Raw genomic sequence first — 24,070 nt, forward strand, 5'->3', positions numbered from 1 at the left:
ACCGACTCCTTTGAACTCGGTTTCTTTGTCTGCAAAACCAGTCATTCCAACGCTCAAGAACAAGAAAAAATGAAATCAGAAGGTATAGGGAAAAATTGACAAAAACCAGTCGTTCCAACACTCAATAAGAACAAGAAAAAATGAATTGCAATTGATCAGAAGGTGCAGTAGTATGTACGATTAAGCCTACGTGTAGTAGTATTTAAAGCCTAACCGAGTCCAGGGACTCGGTTTCTAAACTTAAAAAACGAGTTCACTGAACTCGATTTCAAAGCTTGGAAACCGAGTACAATGAACTCGGTTTCAAAGCCTTGAAACCAAGTCCAGTGAACTCGTTTTTTAAGCTTAGAAAACGAGTCCATTGGACTCGATTTCTTTGTGTCACACACTGCCAACATCAATTCCATCAGTTCCCTGTCTCATCACTCCCATCCCACAGTAGCAACATCACGTGGGCATAACAGTCCCCCCACAGCAGCATCAGTCCCCAACCCTCCACGTGTCTGTGGGTCCCAGCTGGACTTGTCCTTCCTTGCCATGGGGTCTCATAACTTCTCTGTATTGTGAATATGTTCTCCATATTCAGAAACTCAACCTCTATATTCACAAACTCACTCAGCTCTTACCTCTATGAAACAAGTTCTCTAAACTCACTTGCACTCACAGACCTTGGACATCTCACACAACACTCTCAGGTAATATTTTTACAATATTGTGATTATTTGCTTGGTTTATTTTTTTAAGAAAAATTTAGAACATATTAGGAAAAGTTTTGTTTTTCTTATTTGTTAGTGTAAATATTGTGATTAATTTATTTGTTAGTATATTGTGATTATTTGCTAGATTTTTTTTTAAAGAAAAATGTAGAACATATTAGGAAAAGTTTTGTTTTTCTTATTTGTTAGTGTGTAAATATTGTGATTAATTTATTTGTTAGTATATTGTGATTATTTGCTAGGTTTTTTTTTTGAAGAAAAATTTAGAACACATTAGGAAAAGTTTTGTTTTTCTTATTTGTTAGTGTCAATATTGTGATTAATTTATTTGTTAGTATATTGTGATTATTTGCTAGGTATTTTTTTTAAGAAAAATTTAGAACATATTGGGAAAAATTTTGTTTTTCTTATTTGTTAGTGTGTAAATATTGTGATTAATTTATTTGTTAGTATATTGTGATTATTTGCTAGATTTTTTTTTCAAGAAAAATTTAGTACATATTAGGAAAAGTTTTGTTTTTCTTATTTGTTAGTGTAAATATTGTGATTAGTTTATTTGTTAGTATATTGTGATTATTTGCTATGTTTTTTTTGTAAGAAAAATTTAGAACATATTAGGAAAAGTTTTGTTTTTCTTATTTGTTAATGTAAATATTGTGATTAATTTATTTGTTAGTATATTGTGATTATTTGCTAGTTTTTTTTAAAAATAATTAATATTAGGACACATTTATATAAGATCATGAATCTACTTAAGAAAAAATATCTATAGTGACTAGTAATATTATGATTAATTATTGGGAATATTTGGTAAATAATTGTGATTAAATTACAACATATTAGGGAATTTTTTTTTTGTTAGTGTAAATATTGTGATTAAATTACAACATATTGGGGAATTTTTTTTTTTTTGTTAGTGTAAATATTGTGATTAAATTATTTGCTAAGTTTTTTTTTTAAGAAAATTAATATTGTGATTATTGGGAATATTTAGTACCAAATATTGTGATTATTATGTGAAATTTTGAGTACTTTAGATATGCAATTTTTTCCTTTTTATTTTTATTTTTTCATTTAAGAGAATATATAAAACTTTTTTGGCTAAAGGTTCGAAGCTCAAAATCTTATAAATCCATTTTTTTTTTTTTTTTTTTTAAGGAAGTTGCAACAGTAAAATTGTAACATGAATCTGTGTGATAAACACATGGTCATGACCATGACCATGAATGAATGAATGTGTAAGGATGGTGCAGCACGAGCATGTATAGTTTGTGAAAAATTTACAAATATTTGGTGTTGTTACCGTTTGTAACATTCCAAGTTAGGAAAAAAGGAGCAGAATTTAAAAATAAAAAGAGAACAAATGCTGTCCATTTCCATAGCCCTTTAGGATTTTAGGGGATTAGAAGAAGGCAAAAAGAATGGAGTCATTGGAGATTTTTTAGAAAATAACTACAAATATTGTGATTATTGGGAATATTTAGTACTAAATATTGTGATTATTATGTTATTACAACATATGGGAATATTTGTTTTGTTTGTTAGTGTAAATATTGTGATAATATGCTAAGTTTAAAAAAAAATTAATATTGTGATTAATTATTGGGAATATTTAGTACTAAATATTGTGATCAATTGTTAGGAATATTTAGTACTTTTAGGTCTTTCTCATGGATATGAAATGGATTATGAGTTTGATACCTAAGATAGTAGTCTTTTTACCATAAATTATTTCAAGATATATTTGTATAAGATTTGTAACAGAGATTTTAATGGATAACTGGTTGGTATATAATATTTTTGTTCATCATAACTTATTTGAATGGGTTTGAAAGTCATGCCCCTAGAATGATTTAGAATTTTTAAAGAATATGAAATTGGTAATGACTATTTTTGTAAGATTACTAAAGGTGAGTATATGCAAATTTGGTTGAGGTTAGTATTGTTGGCATTTCATACGCAAAGTTTTGTAATTGATGTTGATTGAGCATTATAAATTTGTCACTAACACAATTGCACTTGATGATCTATAAGTTAACAATGATCCATATAAATATATACTACGGTGGACCCCTTAGCAATGCCAACCCTTATGACGAAGTCTCATTTCAAGGTCCAGGTATCCAGTGCTACTATATGATGATACGCCGTAAGCTAAAGACCCTGAATGAGCTGAAAGTAAAAATTATGGAAGAGTTGCAAGTGAACCCTGCTTTGCATGACATACATATTACTTTCCGTTCTCCATATGAAGTCCTCAATCAATGCATTAATTACAGATATATGGCGATAACAGAGGACAAACATGTGAAATTCATGTTTAGTAAGATGGACAAATGAAAACAAGAAGCAGATTTTGAGTTGTATGTCACTTTGGAGCCGCGTGCAGAAGTCGGCGTAGAGGAAGAAATTGTACAAACAACTACATCTCTACAGTTTGCAGTCCTAGATGATCGATGCACCACATTGGGAGGCTATACACCCCCTTTTCAAGAGACACCAGTAACAATTGAGAGCGAACCTGGAAATAGATATGAAGATCAATTTTGTACACATCGAGGTGAATCCTCTACAGTTCCAGTAGTTGAAGATGAAGATGAAGACGAAGACTGTTCTGGGGAAGATGGTGAGGATAGAGATGAGTATGAAGAGAGGATTGACGATGGTGACTTTGACAGGGGTCTTGATGACCATGACATTACTCACATTCCTCATGTTGATGATATGGCTGAATGTGATGAAGATGATGAGGACGCTAATGCTAGAGTTCAGCATGTTACAAATACGACCCTCGTTTATGAACCTCCTGCCTCATCATTTTATGAAAATACTTGGGAAAATATGGTTGATCCTGAAGTTGGTCAGCAAGCATTTGGTTCTTGGAATGCAGACATGAATTTTGCGAAAGGGTTGATTTTTGCTAATAAAGATGCGGTGAGACGTGCATTAACAATTTACGCCGCAAAGTATAACAGAAACTTTGTGACTAGTAGGTCGACCACAAGTAGACTGTCTGTGAAATGCAGCGATGAATCATGCATGTGGTACGTTAGGGCAGTTGTGAAGCCTGAACTCGGACTATGGATGGTCACATCTTATAGGGGTCCTCATAGTTGTATGCCCCTTGCCACGGCCCTTGATGGTAGAATGATGGATTGTAATTTTCTAGCAGAAGAATTTGTTCCATTGTTGAAAGAGAAACACACGGCAACAATTTATCACCTCAGACATTTCATTAAAGGGAAGTATTATGGGCATATTCTTTCTTACTATAAGATATGGGATGCGAAACAACGAGGTATTGCAAAGATATTTGGGGATTGGGAAGAGTCTTACCAAAGGTTGAAAAAGTTATTATTTGCATACTGGGATCAAGAACCTGGCACCCGTTTCTGGTTTCACACCATACCCAGGGACGAGTTCGGTGATACAATATTGCGCTATATATTTTGGGCTTTCGCTCCATGCATTGCAGGATTCAGACATTGTAAGCCAGTGATCAGTATTGATGGGACCCATTTGTATGGTAAATATCGAGGGGTGTTGTTGATTGCAATGGCCACCGATGCCAACAACAAGGTTTTGCCTCTTGCCTTTGCCGTTGTGGACAAAGAGTCAGGGTCTAGTTGGGGGTGGTTTTTAGAACGCCTCAGGAATGCACTGGGGGATGTGATAGCAGATAAGGACATCTGTATAATTTCTGACCGACATAAGGGTATTCAAAGTGCAATTGCAAACTGGCCTAGACATGATGATGGACGACAACGAGTAGTTCACAGATATTGCCTTCGACATGTTGCTAGCAACTTCAACACGCATTTTCAGGACGCCACTTTAAAGTCATTAGCCTTGAAAGCGGGGTATGCTACTCAGGAATCTAAATTTGAGTTGTACATGCAACCTATCAAGGAAGCTGAGATCGAAGCCCTTAGGAAGAAACGGAGAACCGAGCGGCAGGAAAGTGAACCCGACTCATCCATCATGCCATACACATATCTAATGAACGAGGATCTAGACAAGTGGACCCAACTACATGATGGTGGATACCGTTATGGGGCTATGACAACCAATGTCTCGGAGTGCTTCAATGGAGTACTCAAAGGTGCCCGTGGCCTACCCATTGCTGCAATGGTTGAATTCACTCATTGCAAACTTGTTGCTTATTTCCATGATCGACACAAAGAAATTACTCATGATCTCTCAAAGGACAAGGTATGGACTAAATATGCCTTAAAAATCTATGGACACAACCTACAAAAATCAATTTCACACCAAGTAAGACCGTTTAATAATCTGAATGGTATATATCAAGTAATTACTTCATACAACATCTATAGCTCTGGAGGGGGAAACCATAGTTATGAAGTAAATGTAATGGCCAGAACATGTGGTTGTGGAAAGTGGCAAATGAGAAAGATCCCTTGTTCACATGCAATTAAAGCTCTTCAGTACTTGGGGCAAGATGCGACTGCATATATTGACCCATGTTATAGTTTGGTGAACGCCATTCACACCTACTCACATGCATTTGTGGTGCCAAAGTCAGATTCACTGTGGAGGGATGTGGATGGTCCAAAGTGGGTGCCTGACCCAAAACTGTTGCGGGGCAAAGGTCGACCTGTGGCGTCTAGGATACGAAATGAGATGGATGGGGTCCGGCGAGAACCGGGAAGCCGGAGGCCAGATTCTGACTTGAGGGAGATTCAGCAAAAGCAGAGCTGTGGACTGTGTCATCAACATGGGCATAACCGTAGAAGATGTCCGCTTTCCTGTGGGGCTTCGACAAGCAGTAATAATCCAAACTAGGTAAGTGATGCTTTTATATAAAATGCCATGATTGTATCAATTAGCCAAGTTGCATAGATTAGTACGTATGTTTTGGGTTTTGGTATCTAACAACAATATTTGAATTTTTGCCAGGCATGCAAATACTCGAGTTTGGAATGGCATTGTAGATGTCAATTGGGGTTCTCTTTATTATGTATTTGAACTTACTACTGGGTTGTATCCACACAATTATTATTTTGTTTGTCACTGAATGAACTTGTAATCGAAGTATTTTATATCCAATGTACCTGTTTCTAGATTGTGATATTATGACTGTTTAATTTTGTCTTTCAATTTTAAATCCCCACAATTTTGTAGTTTATATTGCTTACTACTCACTAGTTTAATTGTGATGATTGAATTAACTTACTGAAATGAACTTTAAACAGTACATATATATCCAGGCCAGGAACAAATTTTGTCAGAGTGATGTGTGACTTGGACGGTTAATTTTCAATGAATTAAAGGTAGCACTGTACCAAACTTCAACTTCAAACCTTACAGTTACAGACTACAGGACAAGCTAAATGGAGAATTGGGTTTTGGGAATCTCCATCCCCTTTTTCATATATGAACTAGTCTTGGCCTTGTTAATAGAATCTTTCACAATGTGATAAAGTGAAAGAACACCTATTGGCTATTGCTTAATATTGTCTTTTCTCAGCTGGACGGTACCACTGCCACATGGAGAAGAAGGGACAGCCATCGAGGTCAAGTAGAAAGCAATAAAAAAAAATTCAAGTTATCTCAGTAGAACTACTACCTTACTAAAGCCGCTGCCATAGACAAATAAAGTACGTAAAAACAAGATGAAAGAAATGATCCATATGCTAGCAGGACAGGTTGTGGTACTAAACCAAATTAGATGTGTTCAACAAGTGGGTGGTCCTTTTCTTTCCCAATATCCCTGGAAAATATTTTGTTTCTTTCCCTAATGTTTCATTGTAAATTTTAAGGTTGTTTTTTTCCTCCTATTATAGTTAATTATAGAAGACCAAAAAGAGAAATGGCAAGAGAGCTCCACGTAAATGCAATAGCCTCATTATTTAGGTAAAAAAATAAAAATAAATATTTATTTTATTTTTTAGGGGAGAATATTACTTGTAAGGGTTCTTTTGCTCCCAAAAAAAAAAACATAAAAAGCCTTTATTGAACCCAATGTTCACAATTCTTAACTATGATTTTTCCTGAATGCTATAGACACACACACATCCTTCCCTTCCCCTTCAAGGGGTAATAAATATTGTCAATGAATTATCAACCCTTTGATTATTCGTGCTTTGAGCATTGATGCTACAACTTCCAATTGAAGCTTGGTCAGTACCATCAGTGCAATCATGCTCATTCATCAAAAAACAACCAAAAAGAGAAACAATAAACACCCCAAGGAAACACTTATTTCTGAAGACACTCGTAGGAAATTTCCCACCTCAACATCCATGCAAACCCGACTATGCATTTATCTAGTGAACAGATTATTGTCTATCAAATATATCAATTACAACCTCCCATTTGTCTGATTTTTTTCCCCATTTTAAACATTGGTTATTTTATAAGGAAAAAATAAATTCTAACAATTTGTGATTGATAGAAGCATCAATGGAACAGAAAAGGTGAAATAGATGACTTTTATTTATCAAATTAGTATCATTTCGGTAAATCTCAACATAATTTAAAAGCTGTACATAGAAAAATCCTTGTACAAGCTATGCAATTCACATACAAAGCTCTACGCAAACCAACATACTGATTATGAAGAGGCTATACGATCATACATAAGATCTAGCTAAATCCAATCCATTTAACCAAGGATGGAACAAAGTGACAAATTACATATAAAAAACAATCAAATTATATAGCCAAAATGGATAGATGCTACACAGCTACACTATTGTTGCTTATAGTAGCCACTTTGCTTATATACCTTACTTTCTCACTATGGTACCGCTCCATCAACTCTTGAAAAGAATGTTTGTTGTTGATGGACTACTCTATATCAGCAAATGATGATGCACAGGCAATGAACTCCTTCACACGCTCTTAAAAAGGTGTATAATTAACTAATAGACGATCCAAAACGATAAAAGTAGATTCCACCACCTGTGTCATGGACTTGTGTTGAAGCAGATTCATTGATTCAAGATGGGTAAGAAGCTGATTTTGAAGAGGCAACACTGTCTGCTCAAGCACATCCACGTTTAAAGTTGTTACGCTACCTTTTAGCAAAGCAGGAGGACTCTTGGGGATTGACAATTCACTCGAAGACTGAGCGTCACGACAAGATATTTGTGATGACGTCTCATCAAATTCAACAATTGAAGGGCTATGATGCAGGTCAGCAGAGCCTTCACAATTAGACACATCTTTATCTCGAGGAACAAATATGGAATCAAAATTAGGGAAAACACCTGCCAAAAATATGAATCAGAGTCACAACCAAAGATGAAAGAGGGAAAAAAAACCAAACAAATGGAATGTAATCTGTATTTACCGCAAGAGAGAGGCCGAGGTGGAAGAACTAATAAACATCGAGGAGGAAGGAAAGCAAGCCGGCCCAACCAACCCAGAATATGAAGTCCTAAAACTTGACTTATACAATCTGTCACTGGAAGAAAAAATATATATATTAACAGATAACTGATAAGGGCAAGCAGCAAGTTAGCAACAACAAAGCAAGAGAAACATAAACTATAAAGATACGGTGGGTGAGAGGGGGGGGGGGTGTTGGGCTGGGCAGGGCAGTAATTGTAGGATACATAGCAAATGTGTACATGCGCAAGAAAATACCTTCAGTACAAGTGTCTCCAGCAGCAGTAATCTGCCTCCAGATCTCAGCCTGTCCGCAATGAATCTCAGCCTGGTTTAATTTTGTCTTTCAATTTTAAATCCCCACAATTTTGTAGTTTATATTGCTTACTACTCACTAGTTTAATTGTGATGATTGAATTAACTTACTGAAATGAACTTTAAACAGTACATATATATCCAGGCCAGGAACAAATTTTGTCAGAGTGATGTGTGACTTGGACGGTTAATTTTCAATGAATTAAAGGTAGCACTGTACCAAACTTCAACTTCAAACCTTACAGTTACAGACTACAGGACAAGCTAAATGGAGAATTGGGTTTTGGGAATCTCCATCCCCTTTTTCATATATGAACTAGTCTTGGCCTTGTTAATAGAATCTTTCACAATGTGATAAAGTGAAAGAACACCTATTGGCTATTGCTTAATATTGTCTTTTCTCAGCTGGACGGTACCACTGCCACATGGAGAAGAAGGGACAGCCATCGAGGTCAAGTAGAAAGCAATAAAAAAAAATTCAAGTTATCTCAGTAGAACTACTACCTTACTAAAGCCGCTGCCATAGACAAATAAAGTACGTAAAAACAAGATGAAAGAAATGATCCATATGCTAGCAGGACAGGTTGTGGTACTAAACCAAATTAGATGTGTTCAACAAGTGGGTGGTCCTTTTCTTTCCCAATATCCCTGGAAAATATTTTGTTTCTTTCCCTAATGTTTCATTGTAAATTTTAAGGTTGTTTTTTTCCTCCTATTATAGTTAATTATAGAAGACCAAAAAGAGAAATGGCAAGAGAGCTCCACGTAAATGCAATAGCCTCATTATTTAGGTAAAAAAATAAAAATAAATATTTATTTTATTTTTTAGGGGAGAATATTACTTGTAAGGGTTCTTTTGCTCCCAAAAAAAAAAACATAAAAAGCCTTTATTGAACCCAATGTTCACAATTCTTAACTATGATTTTTCCTGAATGCTATAGACACACACACATCCTTCCCTTCCCCTTCAAGGGGTAATAAATATTGTCAATGAATTATCAACCCTTTGATTATTCGTGCTTTGAGCATTGATGCTACAACTTCCAATTGAAGCTTGGTCAGTACCATCAGTGCAATCATGCTCATTCATCAAAAAACAACCAAAAAGAGAAACAATAAACACCCCAAGGAAACACTTATTTCTGAAGACACTCGTAGGAAATTTCCCACCTCAACATCCATGCAAACCCGACTATGCATTTATCTAGTGAACAGATTATTGTCTATCAAATATATCAATTACAACCTCCCATTTGTCTGATTTTTTTCCCCATTTTAAACATTGGTTATTTTATAAGGAAAAAATAAATTCTAACAATTTGTGATTGATAGAAGCATCAATGGAACAGAAAAGGTGAAATAGATGACTTTTATTTATCAAATTAGTATCATTTCGGTAAATCTCAACATAATTTAAAAGCTGTACATAGAAAAATCCTTGTACAAGCTATGCAATTCACATACAAAGCTCTACGCAAACCAACATACTGATTATGAAGAGGCTATACGATCATACATAAGATCTAGCTAAATCCAATCCATTTAACCAAGGATGGAACAAAGTGACAAATTACATATAAAAAACAATCAAATTATATAGCCAAAATGGATAGATGCTACACAGCTACACTATTGTTGCTTATAGTAGCCACTTTGCTTATATACCTTACTTTCTCACTATGGTACCGCTCCATCAACTCTTGAAAAGAATGTTTGTTGTTGATGGACTACTCTATATCAGCAAATGATGATGCACAGGCAATGAACTCCTTCACACGCTCTTAAAAAGGTGTATAATTAACTAATAGACGATCCAAAACGATAAAAGTAGATTCCACCACCTGTGTCATGGACTTGTGTTGAAGCAGATTCATTGATTCAAGATGGGTAAGAAGCTGATTTTGAAGAGGCAACACTGTCTGCTCAAGCACATCCACGTTTAAAGTTGTTACGCTACCTTTTAGCAAAGCAGGAGGACTCTTGGGGATTGACAATTCACTCGAAGACTGAGCGTCACGACAAGATATTTGTGATGACGTCTCATCAAATTCAACAATTGAAGGGCTATGATGCAGGTCAGCAGAGCCTTCACAATTAGACACATCTTTATCTCGAGGAACAAATATGGAATCAAAATTAGGGAAAACACCTGCCAAAAATATGAATCAGAGTCACAACCAAAGATGAAAGAGGGAAAAAAAACCAAACAAATGGAATGTAATCTGTATTTACCGCAAGAGAGAGGCCGAGGTGGAAGAACTAATAAACATCGAGGAGGAAGGAAAGCAAGCCGGCCCAACCAACCCAGAATATGAAGTCCTAAAACTTGACTTATACAATCTGTCACTGGAAGAAAAAATATATATATTAACAGATAACTGATAAGGGCAAGCAGCAAGTTAGCAACAACAAAGCAAGAGAAACATAAACTATAAAGATACGGTGGGTGAGAGGGGGGGGGGGTGTTGGGCTGGGCAGGGCAGTAATTGTAGGATACATAGCAAATGTGTACATGCGCAAGAAAATACCTTCAGTACAAGTGTCTCCAGCAGCAGTAATCTGCCTCCAGATCTCAGCCTGTCCGCAATGAATCTCAGCCTGGACCATAAAATGGTTTTTCTGCTTCTGGGTCACCTTCAACTACTTCCACTCCAATATAATATCCTTCCTTATAATCTCCTGATTTTACAATACAAACAAAAATTATAGATAAACCCAGTTGGAGAACAAAATTAAATACTGAAACTTGGCAAAGATAAGAGGATCTCTGGGATATGGAGAACATCATTTTGGCATCTAAAATTTGATATGGTGTAGAACTCTAATATGTGGACACAATTATTAGGCCGCTTGTCTTGTGCCACATCAGCTAGTTTTCTCATTTTGGAAAATTATACTGACCTCTCCCAAGATTTTCCGTTGTTATACACCTTTTTTTTTTATTTTTTTTATTAAATATGAGCTATTTACATTGATCTCCAACTAAATGGTTGAAAAAATAATTATATTTTGTGATGGCCAGAGGGAGGATAGGCATATTTGTGAATTTTTATTTATTTATTTATTTTATTTGCAGAGGGTATGTAAATTAGTAACTAATCACAGAAACATGGTTGCTTGGTCTGCTGTGCAAGAATCGTCTACTTCTACAGGTAAGTAGTTGCATTCTCATCTAATATTATATAATTTGTAACAGTTAAATTGTACAAGTTAAATCAATTCAAGAAAACTACAAATGTCTTGAAATTACCAGTGGCTGCCGAAACAAAGGAGGTGAAGACAGCTCAAGAAGAAGCTCCAGCAAAGGCCAAACCTCCAGCAAAAGCTACGGCCAAGCCACTGCCTCAGTTAATGGAGGAGGATATCATCCCTTCATTGAAAGCAATACTTGAAGCTCAACCTGATCTTTCTGAAATTGAACTATCTTTCCAAGACAACAGGGTGAGTGTTTTTTTTTTTACTATTTGAATCCTACAAACTGATATGTAGCAATCGCAAAAAAAAAATTCGGACACTTATTTATTATGTTGTTAAAGTGAGGTCAATCACATTTAGCTTTAGTATTTTCCTTTCTATTTTTTCAAAAATTCTCTTGGATTGATTCCTGTGTTTATCATGAAATCCCTCTTCAAATCTCTCCTTTTTTTTAACTGAGAAGATATTAGAGACTAACAATTATATGAATAAAGAGGTCAAATTTGGTTCATAACATATTCTCCAGTCAAAACCAATTCTATTTGGTAAAACATCACATTCAGTAAAAGAAAAAAGAAAGCTGATATCTTTTAATTTTTGCTAACTAACACCTTATATCTTTTTTGCTAACTAACACCTACAATTTTTGCTAACACCTTATATCTTTTACTAGGGGGGAAAATGATTCACAATTACTTTTGTAAGGTCATATGTTCTGGAGTCTTACAACTATAGGTTTATAAAAAAGAAAAAAAAAAAAAACTCCTTACCTCCTTTAACTTTTCAGGACCCACTTCCACCAACTCTTCAACTGTGCTGTAATAATCAAGATGAATTACAGTGTGCTGAGCAGGAACACTTATTTAAGCTAGGGGGTGGATAAATCAAGGCACAAAAGTAAAAGAAATGTAACCTTGGCAAGTCCCTCCCCTTCATTTTCTGCTAGGGCCTTTGTGTTAGCCACCAAATTTTGGGTCTTGGGATTGCTTACTTCAAATCCCTCTTTTTCAGCTTTCTCCCTTGCTTAAGCCTGAAAATTTTAGATATTTAGTCAAAATTGCTGCCTATTAACCAGGACTGCTGATAGGAGCTCTTGTTTTCATATACATGGGAAAGGAATATTTTATACGTATAATGGGAATATAATTAGCAAAGTGAACAAAAAACAGGTATTACATTAGTGCCACTCTAGTACACCGGAGGTATTCATGATAAAAAAAAAAATATTATCACAGACCAAATAAGCTTATTTTACAATGAGACAAGTCAAACAACATCTCAGCAACCCCAACTCCAGAACTCAGTGAAGGCTTCTTGACCATAACATCAGCTCCAACATAATTTCCTATGTCAACTTACTAAACTAACTAAGTTTCAGCAAATTTACAATTTTTTTTTTTGAAGTAAGATGTAGTATTTTTGCAATATCTGAGACTTTAGTTTATTGAACTTGACTAACAATTATTATATGGGATCAGTAGCAATGTCTAAAGCAACTGAAAAAACCTACAGAGTTGTCTTCTATGTTGGATGTTGGGGTTTCCCCTGAGTCATGTCTTGCAGCCATTAAGGAACTTGTACCAGGAGATTCTGGCGGAAACACAGTATATTTTTCAGCATATATCCGAGGAGGGATAATGGGCTCTGGTGGTGAAATAGTAGACAGATAATGCAAGAGCATCTGTATAATTTGCCTGAAGTTTGGTCGAGTGTTTGGGTCCTCTCTCCAATGGGACAATGTGAATCCTTGTGGCACACATTGCAAAATAAATTACCTGATGGCCTAATCATTGAGATTCATACAAAAACAAATAAGGATGTTAGACCCCTTTCTAGAATAAATTATGCTTATTGTACATTCCATTCCATTCAATGTCAAAGTTTGAAACTAATGGATAGATATAAATTAGGACTACAAGAGCAATTTTAGAACAGTTAGACTTTCAAGACGTTCTTAGGTAAGGCAAAAGCAAAATGAACAAATACAACCCATGCTGTCAGCTTTCAAAGATATTCAAAGATATAGACAAGAAATTGCATCATTCTAACTAAAAGTGGAATAGTTTGTATGGATTACAATTAAGTACACTGACTTTCACTGACTTTTTTTTTTTTAATTTGTTGTTAGGCTTTGTTTTTTACTTTGCTTATTTTGCTTCTTTTTTAAGCCACACCCTTTTTTTTTTGGTACAATTCTACTTTTGTTCAAATTCTTTTTTAAGCAAATAAAGCCACCAGAAATAAGCTATATGGTATAGGCATATACTAAACCAACAAGAATTTCATAGAGCTGATGAATGTTAGTTCCTTTTCTCTATGATATCCAAACAAGGAAATTAATATTTGGTGGGAGTTTAAATAATGGAACGATAAACCCCATCATTTTAGATTTTCCGTAAAATATGAATTCCTTTATCTAAAGCCAATATAAAGGAAAATATATTCAATCACAAGACCAAGGGCTTCATTTAAGTTTTGCTAACCTCATCAAAAGTTAATCCACCAATTTTTGAGACACTTCCACAAAATGAAAGATCAACAATCTCCTTCCCTAATCCATAAATCTCAAATATCTGTGCACCACAATAACTATAAGACCAGAAACTAGTAAGTGGAGTTGCCAACATGACTGCATACATTATGAACTTAAAAAGCACAGCTGTAAACTGACCTATTTAAAACAAAAAAACATACAATGTGGACCATGTAAATCAAATAATTATTGTGGCAGAACTTATATAACTGACTACAAAATATATATATATATATAAATAAATAAATAAATAAATAAAAAGAGTTAATACCTAGAAAGCAATGAGATTCCCATTTTGGAAAGAATTTTGAGAAGACCGGATTTAACAGCCTGAAATAATTAGAAACAATCAGTATAAAATAGTAAAGCAATGGAATAGAGCAACATTTTTTTCTATTGAAACCACAGATAAACCAGAAGTGGATAATTCTTAAGGTGGAACTCACTAAAATTAATCATCAAGTTTTAACGCACTTGACATAAGTGCCTGGATTGAATTGGGCCAACACACGCTATGGGAACAATATTACATGAATTGCATTAGAAAATTACAGCAAAATATTTTCATCCCTAAAATATTCCTTCTAATATTGATGTACTGACCTTGCAAAAGTTCTTTTGAGCCTGCTCAATTGTTACAGTAGGCATCTTTCCATTCCTCATCAAATTTACGGTTTTATTACTCAGACGCCACTGTCGGCATGTTTCTAATGCCAAGTATGGACATATGGCACTGAAAAAATAATTCAAGAGATATAGTGTTAAGCATTTTCAAGATAAAAAATAGACATAAAAGTATCAACAAGCCCAAATAATGGAATCAAGATGAAGAAGAGGATTCTGATTCAGAGGGATGTAGAACCCTCTAAGATCTTTTCATAAGACAGTTTGGTCAAGCATTAACACAACCAAACGTGCATGTAAAACAGGAACAGAAGTTAATATACATTGTTTAGCAAAAACAAAACAAAAAAAAAAAAAAGGAGTTATTATACATTTAAAGCATTTTTACAATATTCTACACTGTTAGAGGGATTTAATCAGCTACTGAGACATTTCCAGAAAGTAATCTTGTCCCTGCAACTTATAGCTTTACTTTCAAGAAACTATTCCTACTTTTTTTTTTTTATAAGTAATAAAATCTGTTCCTTCATTTACAGAAATACACTTTGTTCTATTTTATGTATGCCGTACAAATGCCAAGAGCCTCATGGCTCAGTAGCATTGTATGCTCCTCTCCATGGAGAGAGTATGGGTTCAAATCCCCCTCCCCATTTGTAAGTAAAAAAAAATTAAAGCAGTTAAAAAAAAATTGCAATAATTAAATTATAATATATATTGATTATTAATTTTTTGCTTCTCACAGTGGGATCAGCTATAAACGATCTATTTTTTTTCATAGGTGTCAACTATAAAGGATCTATGAAATTGTCTAAGATAATGCAACTAACACACAGAAAGTGAATTTATCTGAGAACATTTTAGAGTAACTGGTATCAGACCAAATAAAATAATGCTTTAAGAAAATATTAACAAGAAACAATATTTGTTAATTTTTTTCAACAAATAAAAAGAAATCCATTATTTAAAAATTTTCACAAGGGAAAAATTACCTTGCACCAAATCCAACCAAACAGGCAAACTGATGAGTGCTGAAGCATTGTGCAGTCTCTGCAACAATAGAAGCTGACATTCGCAATCCATTCTGAATAAGATGCTGATGAACCGCACCAACAGCCAGAAGTATTGGAACTGCCAGACGAGTTGGTTCCTGGAAGAAAAAGGAACAATGCATTGCTCGAAAATAAGAAAATCAGTCCACAAAAAAGTTTCCTCCCAGGCTTTAATGAGGATTACGTTAAAGTACCACACACACGCACATATATATGTGCGTGTGTGTGTGTTTACGTAAAAACTCATGCATACACACTAGAACATGACCCACTACATGTAGGACAAATGGCAATCGTTTTCATAACATACAATATTTTATAAAGCCATAAAACTTTATCAAGAAAAATGCAGGACAACGAATAATAATCAGGAAGTTCAAACATCGGTATGATCAGAATAATGCTAGTAGTGAACTAGAAAAGTTTCTGTTCAATGGTCATTTAACTAAATATAATTCTTTTTAACTTAATAAATTTAACTCATGCTCACAGTAGATATAAACTCTCAATGAGCTAAAAAAAGGATTGAGATATAAAAACAAAGATAACTTCAGGATGAATACAGAGGTAAGGCGAAAGTTTTTTACCAGCACATCAGAACGGTCTGACAGAACAAGCAGTTGGGAACCATTTCGAACAGCTTCATCAGCAGCTTCACTATATATATTTAGTGTCTTTTCCAAGGAACCATCAACTCCTTTACGAATATCAAAAAATGTTGGCAAAACTTGAGGTTTCAAAGAGGGATCATTTAGCAAGGACTCAAGCTCCCCTTCATTCAGTACGGGACTGGACAAAATAACCTGCTCCATGGCAAAAAATTATAACGTGCAGTTCAAAATTTGAAAACTGAAAGCATTACATTATCATTTTACCTAAAAGTCAATTCAAATTAATTGTTAAAAACACCATTAATATGGCAGAAAGAGAGATCCTAACAAACCTGTGAAGCATTTTCAGGTCCAACCTAGAAAGAGTGAGGTGTTTTCTAAGCTAAGTGCTGATCATCACTTAGGGTCAGAAACTCCAATTCTCGAGTGTCCTCCTTTGTTTCTTGATAAACCCACATCAAATAATTAGGAATGTTTTGAAAGCATTAAAAGAATTAAATAAATAAATAAAAAAGTGATTTCAGAGAGCGAGAGAGAGAGAGAACCTCTATGGGATGCTAATACTAATACATTTTACGCTTATGATGTCTCGTATAGTGTCTGGTATGTGGGAGAGGGGGTACTACATCTCCTTCGTGAGGCTCCTCATGTTGTTGCAAAGATGAAGTTACAACCAAACAATGGATTACATGAATTCCAATACCAACCATAACAGTAGTTACTCGATATTTATTACATTAAATGATTTGTCATACCGTGGGGCCAGCGTTGTGTCCTGCTTTGTGACCACTTGTCCCACAAGGAGGTGCTTTCATTGTACGTTTAGGTCGACCTTGTGGGGGTGACTGTAACCCAACAACCTGCTCATTCTCAACATGCACAGCTGGTTGTTTTGCTTGACTCCCAACAACTGCGGGGGAGGATGGTGTAGCAAATGAAATGTGAGTGCCCGTACTCATGGGATCTATATGCAGTCTAGGAGTGGGCATGAATGACATGGAGTGACTATGGGGCGGTACATGGTCTATATGACCAATGTTGTACGATGGGGATTGCGTGTGCATGACAGGAGGGGTTTGATTGAAATCAGGGCCGAGATCAAAGGATGGTGGAGTAAATGAAAGATGAGCAGGATCAAAAAATGTATGTGAGGTGTGTGAAGGGATCTCGGGGTGAAAAGATGCATGAGTAGTGGGTAGAGAGATATCTAGGTCAGAAACTGCATGAGCAGTATGTGGAGGGATCTCTGGGGAAGGAGATGCATGTGGAGGTGGAGGGAACTCTGGGGCAGGAGATGCACATGGGGGTGGAGGGAGATCTGCCCTACTGACAACCTGATGGGATGCAGCACGCTGACCATGGCTATGGCTGGCACGAGTTGAGCTCGTGCTTGGTCGTCCAGTATCTTCTGGCGCTTCTGGATTTGCCCCATCGATATCTTCCAACGGAAGTCGAGCAGTTATACGGTGAAGGCGTTCCACTGTCTTAAGTATAGCTGAAATATGGTTGTACTCAGGACTGCCTACTGTATAAAGTTTCAACAACTTCTTGTGACTGGCAACCTGAAAGTAAATAAATACAATTAGTACATCATATTGAAGTTCCTGATACGCAACAAAAATTGAAAAGAAAGGTCAAAGCAATTACCATAATAATAAGTGAAGCCGAAGTGTGGTCGACGAACCTCCAAGTCACCCTATCGTACCAATCGAAGTATGGATGAGCAGACGACATATCACCCTCTAGTCGTGCTCCAGGACATAGAGATCGTGCTCGAGTATTCCATACTCGGATATGGCCATAATGTCTGTCCCTCCAATTCACCTCCATCTTCCCCCTCAAGTCTATGGCATGAAGGGCTTCGTCAGTATCAACATATGGGGGGTGGGGGTTCTTGTACCATCCCGAACTGACGAACAACACGGTCCGGTGTATGTTTCTCTACTAGCCAGAAACATACAAGCGGTACCCTCGCCGTCCATACATCCCTTCCGGCGACACAAAACGCAGGCAGGTGAGCTAATTCAGCTTCATATGGTTGCCACACCACCTAAAATAGTCAAATCAAAGGGCAGCACATTATGCAATGTTCCATATCTATGAGCTCTTTTACATTTATAAATACAATAGTCATAAACAATAGTCATAAACAATAGTCATAAACAATAGAATAAACACAATGTTGGTACCTGCTTTGGATGCATACAATCTAAAAGCTGACGGTACCGGACCAGACAGATTTCGGCGGGGCTATTCAAGGTGTTCACAACCCACACAGTCCTACAATTGCGAAAGAGGGAGTCAATACTTGGAATTGAGAATATGAAGTAATCAACAACAACAAATGATGGGCAATCGTAAATTTAACAGTACATACCACTAAGATTATACTAATAAATGATTATCTAAACATATGATTAGTGGTGGAGCTAAAAATTAATGAGACTTATATTATACATCAATCATAACATATGACCTCCGTGGTTGTCAAACGATATATAAAAAACATAAATAAAAATCCTATTAATGAGTCACAATTAGAAGAATATCAAGGTTAAAATTTTATTTTCTATGTCTAACAATGTGTTTAAAATTATGGATCTATTTCCAATAGAGAAAATCGGTCAAGGAAGAGACTTACTTAATAGACAATGGAGAAGGTGCAAATGGTGGGCCATATGCACCATCTGGTGGGAGGTCCATCCTTGGGCACAAAAAAGGGAATCTGACCCATGCCCAATACTGAACTAGCAACAAGGCCCCACCAATCTGACTAGCACCTCTGTCGGTTGCCCTGCATAACTCTCTGTACAGCCATGCAAGGCAAGCGCTCCCCCAACTGTACTGAGGTGGATTCCGTAGGTCCCTCAGCATCTGCAACCACATTGTATGCACCTTATCACCAGACTTGTCGGCGAAAATTGTGTCTGCCAGGAGTGCTAGGATATAACACCGTGCATATTGATGCACAACCACCTCTGTTGCATCATCGGGCAACCCTTCGTCAATTTTTTCTAGTAGCTTCTTTATTTGGATCCTTTGTCCTTTAAGCGTGGTGTCATTAGTAGCAATTCCAAGCAGACTCTGACATTCATCTTTCCATGTCAAGTCAGTTGTTCCAACAATTGCCTCACCATCGATTGGAATCCCGAAAAGAACCTCCACATCTTGTAATGTGATCGTTGTCTCACCATGTGGCAGGTGGAAGGTGTGGGTTTCAGGCCGCCATCGCTCAACGAAGGCCGTGATCAGGTTATGATCAATCTCTCTACTTGGGGTCCTATACAGCCCCTCTAATCCAACTCTCTTCACAATGTCGACGATACGATCATCCACCACTATCCGGCGTCGTTTTCGGAACTCGTCATTACGACCGCGGCATTTCAGTGGCCCTGGATCCTGCACATGATAGAACTATGGTGATGAGATGCAATATGCCATAACCTTTGTATATATGATTGTAGTTATTGATCCCAAAAAACAAAAATAAAGCAGTTATGAAGGGACCTTAAAATATCAACCCCAAAAAGAAAAAATAAAAACAAAAAAAAAAAGCAACAACGGGAGAAAAATAAAAGGATGCAATGCATTTTATACATTTGTCTAGTAATGAAAGGTTTCCCATGCGACCAGCCTATTGCTGCCTCTAAACCAGGAAAAGTCAAAAGGCTTCTTAAAGCTATTTCATTAATTTAAGAAGCTTTAAGTAACTATCTTGGAATTTGGTTGTATTTCGTTGTCATAGTTGCTGATTTGTGTTTGTTTTCCCTTAAGCTCTGTTGTTGTCCAACCCTTGAATTTACTTAACTAAGTATTTTAATGCAAGTAAGAAACTCAAGTGAAAAGGGTCCTTAAGGATTTTATTTGATTTATGACAAAAGCTTGTCTTCAATATGATTCATTAAGCTAGGTTTGTTACACAAGTTGTAATTCCAAATGGATTCCTAAATATAAACTTCTATGTTTTGCTTTTGGAACCTAAGGATCATATCTGTTTGACATGATATGGAAAATAAACAACCTAAATAGAGGAAAGTAAAAGAAACTAGAGGCAAAGGCTAGCGTTCTCAATAATAACAATAAAAATTACTGCAACAACCACAACCTGAACAACTTCTTGCCAAGCAACAATAAAATTATCACAGGTCACATTGCTTCAAACAAAAATAACTCTTATGAACCTAGGATTGCTTTGTTCATGTACACCCACACTAACAGTCAACCAATCTAACTTAACCCAACTAATGCGCATGACCATGCATTGAAAGCTAGTAATACCATTGACACTTAAAATTTCAGAAATGGGAAGAAAAAAAAATCAACATAATGTAAAAGGATAAGAAGAGAATATTCAGCAGGTGGTTGGTTTTAATTTTTACCTTGCCTTCCCAACCAGCGCACGCTCGATGTGTTTTTATAAACCTTAACACCGAATCGTCAGTGGGCCCAGGACCAAACTCATCAGGGAGCTGAGCAGGAACAGCAGCCATACTGCACGAAGTTTAGGGAGTCAAGAGTAATATAATCACATGTTAAATTGGCAAGGAAAGTGATGAACAAGAAAATGATTCAGTTTATTTTGACAACAAGCAGATGGTCCTCTTTACTCATAAAATTAATTTGGGCTACAATGAAGTTTTACAAAAGGTGACAAAAAGAATGAAGGAAAATCATATCCGCGTTGATTAATTTGGGCTACCCACATAGTTGGCCCTACTATTTTCCCTCCTACCAAATGGACCCTACAGTTATGTGTTACATAAAAGATCTGAAAAAATTAAAAAGGGGGGAGGAGTTTGTGGGGTGGGTTCTTAAAAGACTTTCTAAAATTGATTGTCTGAACTCACAACAAAACATCCAAACCAGGGTACAATGGTGAACAAAGCCTTTACCCTACCACCCCAACACAAGTAGGTACGAAAAATCTCATTTCTACACTTCATCCTACCAAACATAATGTAAGAAATCATAAAATCATTTCAACATTGCAGCATTGCCTGTGTAGATTCATGTGAAAACTATGCAGAAGAAGTGAAGAACCAGATGTTAAAAATAAGACAATATAATGCAAAATTTAAATACCAGGACAAAAAAAAAATAAATAAATAAATAAAAAATCTTCAATAACAGCAATGTATAGTAAAGCAAATGAACAAAGGTAACAAAGCAAACATGGCAGCCAAGATTTGAAATGCAGCAACATAGTAGAATCATTACCTGCAATATCACTATGCAACTACCTTCTCTAAAAGCTTATGTTGTGAAGCCTTTTCAAGCCTATTCCTGCAAGGTATAAAATGCAATTAGCACCTCAAATATGTATATATATGGATGAACATCATTTCTATGCTTATATAAAGAAGGAAGAAAGGAAAATAAATTTCTAGACAGACATTTTAATATATATGATGAATTTCATATTGTAATATTTAGGAGAGCCTTTTTTTTATAAGAATAATTTTATTGAAAAAAAAGACTACATACAAAAAGCACAAAGCAGCCAAAACAATTACACAAAAAAAAAAATTATGTTCAATAAGAAAGAGACTATAAATACAGGAATGGCGTCACTAGTTGTGAAACAAAGACCATAAAACCAAAAGACCATAAAACAATATAAAAAAAGGAATAAGACATTTAATGAAAGTTAAAGCATCATGATATATGTGGAACTGCCAAAAATGAAGAAATATGCTGATTTGAGAACTAAAACGATTAATTGGAAAGAGGAGCATTAATGGCAAAGTCCATTTACACTTGTATGAGCAGTTAATAACGTAATTTTTTAATTTCCAAATGATGAGAAATCTATCAATAGATTCTTTACATATGTACATATGTATAAAGAAAATCCCTGCCCTCTCGTTCACTGCCTAACAGAAAACCAAGATTAAAGAGATGTTTTTATTCAGGTGTAGGTCATATTAAACAGGAGAGTTGCCTCCTATATTTCTACAAATACGTTAGACCCAGTTAGATGCTAGTCATGACAAGAAAAAACTATCAGAGCAATTTATTTGCTAGGAAGGAACATATATCGTGATTATGGCAACTTCACACAAGATGGTGAAGAGTTAAAAGTTCATTGAAAATGCCACATGATAAAAACCCCTAGGTTCAAACAGCAATTCAATAAATAAGAACTCATGTCATCCCAGCAATCAATGCTAGTACCTATTTATTGGTAAGCATAACTTGTGCATAGTCATACTCAATTCAAATCACAGAAATATATAATATTAATAATAATAAACATTTTATAAAAATAAAAATCCAAAAACCCATTAATAACTCAATTCACATTACACCCAAAAAATAAAAAAAATAAAAGAACATATAAGAAACAGAAAATAAGCAAAAATCATACTATGATATAAAAACCCAAAAAGAAGAGATCAAATGAGAATGATACCCTGCGGTTTGTTGGGACGGCGACGGCGACGGCGACGAAGACGCTGACGGCGAAGGCGACGTTTCTATGACGGTGACGGCGACGGAAAGTGAGAGACCGGAGCAAGATGGAGGGCCGACGGCGACGGAGAAGGACGGAGCTGAAGAGAGGGATGAGTGCGACGGAACGGCGACGGAGAAGGACGGAGCTGAAGAGGACTGAGAGTGAGAGAGAGAGAGAGAGACTGAGTTTTTTGAGTGATGCACTGTGAGTGTGGGAGGGAATGAGAGAGTTTTTTTGAACTAAAGAGTTTTTTTTTAGAGTACTGTAAGTGTGTTAGTGTGGGAGGACTGAGTTTTTTTTAGACTGTTTTGAATGAGAGTTTTTTTGAGAGTTTTGTTGAGAGACACGTGTGGCAAAAGAAATAGAAATCAAGTCCAACAGACTTGATTTCTGTGTAGAAAAACCAAGTCTATAGACTCGGTTTTTATACATACAAACCGAGTCTAATAGACTCGTTTTTTATACACAGAAATCGAGTCCAATGGACTCGATTTCTATGTGTAAAATTCGAGTGTATTGGACTCGGTTTGTATGCATGGAAATCGAGTTTATTTAACACGATTTCTATTTCTAAAAACCGAGTGCATTGGACTCGGTTTGTATGCATGGAAATCGAGGTTATCTAACTCGATTTCTGTACGCCCATTTCCCACATCATTGACTGCAAAAAAGGAAAATCGAGTATCCTAAACTGGATTTTACAACCCACAAATCGACTCCAATAAACTCGAATTGTTAGAAACCAAAATAGTTTGAAACGTTTGCTAACTAATGATATTGTTTAGATTTTATAGTTATTTTCTAAAAAAATCCTCTTCAAGGAGACAAAAAAGATTGAGGTACGGTTGGGGAATTTGTGGGAAAAGTTTGGTTAGAGACGCGTTTATGGGCGGATGGTGATTTATGGGCTTTTTCTTTTTTTCTTTTTTTAAAGTGATTTATGGGCTTTTAGTTTTAAAATTAAAAAAAAAAAAAATTAAAAGAGTTTCAATTTATAACATTCATTTTTTATGATAACTCTTTTATTATTAGACCAAAACATCAATAAGTTTTTAGTATAAGCAGGGATTGAACCCTAATTTTTTTTTTTTTTGAGAAATAATTACAACATGCTGCAGCTCAAATCCTTTTCCCCTTAGACTCTCGAGTATTTTGTACATGGAGAGGTGTCAATTTAGCTACAAGGCCTTTGGTAAACCTTGGATTTCTTATTTTAC

At 35.7% G+C, this 24,070-nt stretch overlaps 2 protein-coding genes across 3 annotated transcripts; both read right to left on the reverse strand.

The window, feature by feature from the left end:
• Positions 1-7,145: 7,145 nt before the first annotated feature.
• LOC115983855 lies at positions 7,146-11,726 on the reverse strand. Of its 2 annotated transcripts, XM_031106688.1 has the most exons (5): positions 11,638-11,726; positions 10,986-11,066; positions 8,331-8,400; positions 8,035-8,148; positions 7,146-7,951 (listed from the first exon to the last, which is right to left on the reverse strand). In XM_031106688.1, the coding sequence occupies exons 2-5, from the start codon at positions 10,992-10,994 to the stop codon at positions 7,584-7,586; spliced, it is 561 nt and encodes a 186-aa protein (XP_030962548.1). In that variant the 5' UTR covers positions 10,995-11,066; positions 11,638-11,726; the 3' UTR covers positions 7,146-7,583. The 2 variants fall into 2 exon arrangements, with proteins under 2 accessions (XP_030962548.1, XP_030962547.1); XM_031106687.1 differs by lacking the exons at positions 7,146-7,951; positions 8,035-8,148; positions 8,331-8,400 and adding exons at positions 9,731-10,536; positions 10,620-10,733 and having other exon boundaries at positions 10,916-11,066.
• A 2,305-nt stretch (positions 11,727-14,031) lies between these two features.
• LOC115985114 (glutamate synthase [NADPH] large chain-like) lies at positions 14,032-19,277 on the reverse strand. The gene is made up of 10 exons (XM_031108083.1): positions 19,041-19,277; positions 18,589-18,679; positions 18,047-18,449; positions 17,155-17,961; positions 16,732-16,755; positions 16,376-16,591; positions 15,729-15,886; positions 14,719-14,848; positions 14,387-14,445; positions 14,032-14,171 (listed from the first exon to the last, which is right to left on the reverse strand). Exons 3-10 carry the CDS (start codon positions 18,227-18,229, stop codon positions 14,051-14,053), a joined length of 1,698 nt encoding a protein of 565 aa, XP_030963943.1. The 5' UTR covers positions 18,230-18,449; positions 18,589-18,679; positions 19,041-19,277; the 3' UTR covers positions 14,032-14,050.
• Positions 19,278-24,070: the final 4,793 nt, after the last annotated feature.

This window comes from Quercus lobata, chromosome 4 (assembly GCF_001633185.2).
Source record: "Quercus lobata isolate SW786 chromosome 4, ValleyOak3.0 Primary Assembly, whole genome shotgun sequence".
In the NCBI taxonomy this organism is placed as follows: Eukaryota; Viridiplantae; Streptophyta; class Magnoliopsida; order Fagales; family Fagaceae; genus Quercus; species Quercus lobata.